We start from the raw sequence: 5,347 nt of genomic DNA, 5'->3' as shown, positions 1-5,347 counted from the left end.
CTTTCTGACCTTGACCTTTTCGATCACCCTTATTTTGGCCTTTTTTTACTTGGAGCAACAAACAACAACATTCATACCTTGCAAAGAAGCTTGATAGAGTTCTTATTAACCAAAATTGGGTGAATTCCTTTTCTTCTTCAGATGTAGAGTTCCTGGCTCCCTGCACTTCTGATCACTGTCTTGCTATTTGTGGCTTCACAAGAGGTACATGCTAATCGTCCAAAGCCCTTTAAATTTTTTAATTTTTGGACCCAACACCCGAACTTCTTACATGTTGTCTCTTAATCCTGGAAATGGCCTGTTGCTGGTAATCCTATGCAAATCCTTTTTACCAAACTGAAACGACTGAAAGTTCACCTTAAGGATCTGAACCTTACCTGTTATAGTAATCTTTCTGATCGGGTAAAACAAAAGAGAACTGAATTAGAGCATCAACAACTAAAGACGCTTAGAGGTGAGGCTGTTATTTAGGAAGAGCTTCTTTTGCAAACTGAATTAAAGATAATGGAAGATGCTGAAGTTATGTTTTTAAAACAAAAAGCCAAAATGCAATGGCTTAAAGATGGTGATAAGTGCACTAAGATTTTTCACTTTACTGTCGCTTTTAAGAAGAAAAGAGACACCATTAGAGTTCTAGTGGATGACCAAGAGAACAGATTAGAGACCTTTGATGAAATGTCCTCTGAGGTGATTAAATTCTTCTCTAACCTGATTGGCACCTCTGATCCTTGTGTAAAGGCTCCTGATCCTCTTCTTCTTCAAGACCTACTCCATTATTCCTTGCCCTCTAATTTCTCTGTTGATCTTATTAAGGATGTCTCTTGTGAAGAAATTAAAGAAGCATTCTTCAGTCAAGGGAATGATAAAGCACCTGGACCGGATGGGTTCACTCCCCTTTTCTTCTAAAAGTTCTGGCCTATTATTGCTGAAGATATTAATGCTGCCATTAAACAATTCTTCCATGAATCTTTTTTACACCCTGCCTTTAACGCCACTGCCATCACATTGGTTCCCAAAATTTCGAATCCAAGTAAGGTCAAAGACTTCAGACCTATTTCCCGTTGTTCGGTGGTTTACAAGGCGATATCAAAAATTCTGGTCAGCAGACTTACCAGACTAATTCCTGACCTTATCACTCTTAACCAAACTACTTTTGTTAAGCGCAAAATATTGTTGATAATACTCTTTTGGATCAGGAATTAGTTAGAGGTTACAGTAAAAATCTATCTCCCTAGATGTTCTTTGAAAATTGATCTTCACAAAGCCTTTGACTCCTTAAATTGGGACTTTATCATTGTTGTTTTAAAGGCACTAGGTCTTCCCAATGCTTTCATTACTTGGATTAAAATCTATTTTTCCACTGTCAAATTCTCTATTTCCTTCAACGGGAGCTTGATTGGCTACTTCAAAGGTGCAAGAGGTGTTAGGCAAGGAAACCCTCTATCCCCTTTCCTTTTTATCCTTTCAATGAATGTTCTCTCAAGACTCCTTAACTTGGTTGCTGCAAAAGGTACTTTTGGTTACCATCCTAAATGCAAAAGAATTGGGCTTACTCACCTCTCTTTTGCTGATGACCTTTTAATTTTCTGCAAAGGCTTTGTGAATTCTATTATTGGTGTTACTTCTGTCTTGGACTTATTTTATGAAATGTCTAGCCTGAGATTAAATGCTTCTAAATGTGAACTGTTTGTTGCTGGTGTTCCCATTGCTGATCTTGAGGAAATTAAGTTGCTTACTGGTTTTAATCTTAGTAGCCTCCCTGTTCGATACCTTGGTATTCCCTTGGTCACTAGAAAGATTTCTGAAAAGGATTGCACTTCCCTCATTGATAATATCAAGGCTAGGCTCCATTTCTGGTCTGGTAGAATGCTAAGTTATGTAGGCATATTGGAATTAGTTCGAGAGGGTTTTTAGCATTGCAAACTACTGGTGCAGGCAGTTTGCTCATTCCATCCTCGGTCATTAAAAAGATTGAACAGCTTGTTCAAGATTATGGGCTGACAAATCAGCAGTTGGAGCAAGAGTGAGTTGGCAAAAAATATGTTTATCTAAGTCTGAAGGTGGTATCGGTCTTAAAGACTTAAAGACCTGGAATAAAGCAAACATGATGTTGCTCATTAAAAGCATTCTGGCAGGCGATGGATCTTTGTGGGTGGCATGGCTTCGAAGCTATGTTTTCAATGCTACTGATTTTTGGACTGCTGAAATCAAGCCATCCATGAGCTGGAGTTTAAGGCAACTTTTAAAAATGAGAACCGAAGCCTTCCCTATTTTGCTCTCTGGAACGAAGAAAACTAGTGACATTTGGAATGAGCTTAGAGTGAAGAATACCAAAGTTCCATGGCAAAAGCTCTTATGGTTCCCTCTCCACATCCCAAAGCACATTTTAATTGCTTGGATGGCCTTCCTTGATAAGCTGCCTACAAAGGAAAGATTGCATCAAATGAGACTTATCAATGACTGCACGTGTAATTTCTGTGGTGATGTTATGGAAAACCGAAACCATTTGTTCTTTGATTGCCCAACTGCTGCTTCTCTATGGGCAGCAGTCTTCTCCCTTACTGGTCTGAATGGTTTACATAATCACCTCTTGTCATGGAATGATTTCTTAGCTTGGGCCTCTATGTTTTGGAAAGGTAAATCGTTGATCACTTATATCTTGAAGATTGCTTCCACCGCTCTAATCTACATCCTATGGGAGGAAAGAAACAAAAGGATCTTCAAAGATAAATCTAGGACTTTTGAAGAACTGCTACAAGCTATTAAGGAAACAGTTGGTTTGCAACTAAGGGGTAGAAACCTTAATAGATTTGATAGTGTAAATATTACTTTATGTAGAAATTGGGGTATTGGTTGATTGCTGTTTATTTTTGTATGTAGGGCAATCCCTGTATTCTGAACACTGATTTTTGTAGCAGGTTTTTACTATTTGGGTAATAAAAATCAAATTATCCAAAAAAAAAAATATGTTGTTGGTCTATATTTCATAATACAGATCGTTAACATATTTTCTGCTGGAAAAATGCACCCTCCTTTGACATTGCATAGGCATCCATGTGTGTTGAAGTAAGTACAATCTTGGTGTTGAATCTAAAGTTTTTAGTTGTTGGATTGGAAGGAAAGGTTTGTTCTTGTTAAATAATCTTGAGTTTATGTTTTGACAGATTATCGAAGAGTTCCAAAAGTGTCATTTGGAGCATCCCATAGCCAAATTCTTCGATGAATGTACAGAATTAAAGATAAAGCTTGATCGCTGTTTCCGACAAGAAGTGAGTTATTCTCAGCTCTGGGGAAATAGTATCATTGTCGTCACTCTGGCATACTTATGTTTTTCTGTTGGGCAGAAAGCTTGAAGAGGAAGGTCAATTTTGAAGAGAGTAAGAAACTGAAAGAAAGGCTTCAGGCACTAAGAAGGGAAACTGCTGAAAATGACTCCTGAAAGTGAATTAGGACGCTATGCTTGGGCGCAGATATTGCTCGCTGCTAAATGAAAACACATTTAATGGTTTCTGATATGTATTGAGAATAATTATACCAAAAATGTGTGATGAACAAGATATGGTTCGTTCTCGATTTTACATGAACAAACTTTGATGGTATACCTGTGTACTTGGACTGCTGAAAATCTTAAATAACAATCCCCTTCACTTTATTCGTTTACATCGAGCTTGATTATCATAAACTGAAGCTGTTTATATGGTTGACCTCTAATGGTGATTCACTTAGATGACAATGGAAACCTTAAGGAAGTTGTCATTGTGGTTAAACTGCAATCTGTGCTAGTAGGTTATGTTTTCTCTAAATATTGTGCCTCTCATTTGTCTTCTCTCACGTGGATTGAAACCTCAAAAGGCTAGAAACACTTGTTTTCTGCACAAGGGAACGGGTAGTGGAGGAAGGCTAGGTTGCCAAAACAAAGGTACTAATGGGTTGTCTCGAGTTAGAATCGTCTTTGGGTTCGGATTGGAGGTAAAAAAGCATTCCATTTTCTTACGTGGTATGTACAAGGCTTTTTCTTCCGTCGCATTCGATTGCTTCTGGCATTACACTGTTCCATTTGTCCCCTGGTTCTTTCTTGCACGGTTAAGGTTTGCAGATCATCCAAGAAAAGATCAAAGTGTACAGGCATTGACATATCTAGTCATGAAACAAACATAACCGAATGGAAACCAATCACAAACTGATTTTCAGCTTGTTGCTGCTTTAAGATTACACGTGAATAATGCTTACCATATAGCAGAAAATGAAGAAATCAAAGAAAGTCTTCAATTTACAGGTTTCAAATGTTTTGATAGATCAACTTCGACTTTCATGTGTACATCTTGGCGATGTCTTGTAAAAGCCACAACTAAATTTCCTTTTACCCTGCTTGTGGCGTATGTAAGCTTTTCATATTGTCGATTTTGAACAACATATAACATTGAACAGATGTGAATGATGTTCCGAGCAGACCAAGTGTCGCTGCAAAGGACTTGTTTTTAAAAGTTCGGTTTCTTCTTTTTTTTGGCTCTGAATTACTGAATATAAATTGATTGGGTTCTGGTTATTTAACTGAAACTATTTGAACTAATTTATGATGATATGAATGTTTAAGCTAGTCAATCAGAATTCGATAAGCTTCTTAGTACTGCCAAGGTTCAAGAAGACTATGCATGAGAACCATCTTTTTTTGATGTTTTGCATTATATACTTTAAGCTACATAGGTGTGGATCAATCTCAAGATAAGGAAAAAAATTGCTTCAGAAGTATATTGGAAATTGTTGGATCATTTCTTGCTGGTAAAGGTACGGCGATGAGCAACGACCGCTGCTTACTGACATGATAAATGCTGTCTCAACTTCTTTATTTGGTTTCATTTTTATCAAAGCAATTACATATTCCATAAAGTTCGCATCACAAGGCATGAGGACAATCCTGTTGCCTGGTAGTCCAAACTCTTCTTCTATCAAGTTGAATAGCTCCATCACAACGTTGTTATTTAGATATTCCAAAGGAAGCACAAAGGGTTCCCGATCCACACTGTATAGAACGTGACCCTTGTCGACCACTGATGATGTGCTGCAATTGTTTGTTTCATAATCCCTTGGGGTTCTGTGTAATATGATTCTTTTTCTCCTAATAGAAGCCATTTTTGCTATCTTTTTGCTTTGCTTTGCTTAGTAGGTAGGAGTTAGGACTCTGAGATAAAAGGAAGAAAAGAAAAGAAATCTTTAGGTCTTAGAACTCTGATTGCTATGCAGTTGTTGTGCTTGACGTGAGGCAATACAACCGTTCAGCAGCAGTGTCAATGCCATCTCTTGGGTTGGAATCGAGCCACAAAGAAATTGTGGGCTTCTTGCAGTCGGA

The 5,347-nt window shown here is 37.8% G+C and overlaps 2 protein-coding genes across 2 annotated transcripts; one reads left to right on the top strand and one right to left on the bottom strand.

Annotated features, from left to right (window-relative positions):
* Positions 1-1,467: 1,467 nt before the first annotated feature.
* On the top strand, positions 1,468-3,439 carry LOC120201617. Its single transcript, XM_039202195.1, has 6 exons — positions 1,468-1,861; positions 1,980-2,818; positions 2,919-2,933; positions 3,049-3,123; positions 3,165-3,297; positions 3,345-3,439. The coding sequence occupies exons 1-6, from the start codon at positions 1,468-1,470 to the stop codon at positions 3,437-3,439; spliced, it is 1,551 nt and encodes a 516-aa protein (XP_039058126.1).
* Positions 3,440-4,740: 1,301 nt separating this feature from the next.
* On the bottom strand, positions 4,741-5,130 carry LOC120201616 (auxin-responsive protein SAUR61-like). The gene has a single exon (XM_039202194.1). It carries the CDS (start codon positions 5,128-5,130, stop codon positions 4,741-4,743), a length of 390 nt encoding a protein of 129 aa, XP_039058125.1.
* Positions 5,131-5,347: the final 217 nt, after the last annotated feature.

This window comes from Hibiscus syriacus, unplaced genomic scaffold (genome assembly GCF_006381635.1).
Source record: "Hibiscus syriacus cultivar Baekdansim isolate YM2019G1 unplaced genomic scaffold, ASM638163v2 tig00007895_pilon, whole genome shotgun sequence".
NCBI classification, from domain to species: domain Eukaryota; kingdom Viridiplantae; phylum Streptophyta; class Magnoliopsida; order Malvales; family Malvaceae; genus Hibiscus; species Hibiscus syriacus.
The sequence above is the reverse complement of the archived record's forward strand: the minus strand, read 5'-3'. Positions and strand labels throughout refer to the sequence as shown.

Bases quoted from the DNA above. Each gene is read 5' to 3' on its own strand.
- LOC120201616 (XM_039202194.1), bottom strand. From the start codon at position 5,130: ATGGCTTCTATTAGGAGAAAAAGAATCATATTACACAGAACCCCAAGG.
- LOC120201617 (XM_039202195.1), top strand. From the start codon at position 1,468: ATGAATGTTCTCTCAAGACTCCTTAACTTGGTTGCTGCAAAAGGTACT. The intron at 1,862-1,979 runs GTAGAATGCTAA...AAGATTGAACAG, and splicing joins TAGGCTCCATTTCTGGTCTG to CTTGTTCAAGATTATGGGCT. The intron at 3,298-3,344 runs GTATCATTGTCG...TCTGTTGGGCAG, and splicing joins TTCTCAGCTCTGGGGAAATA to AAAGCTTGAAGAGGAAGGTC.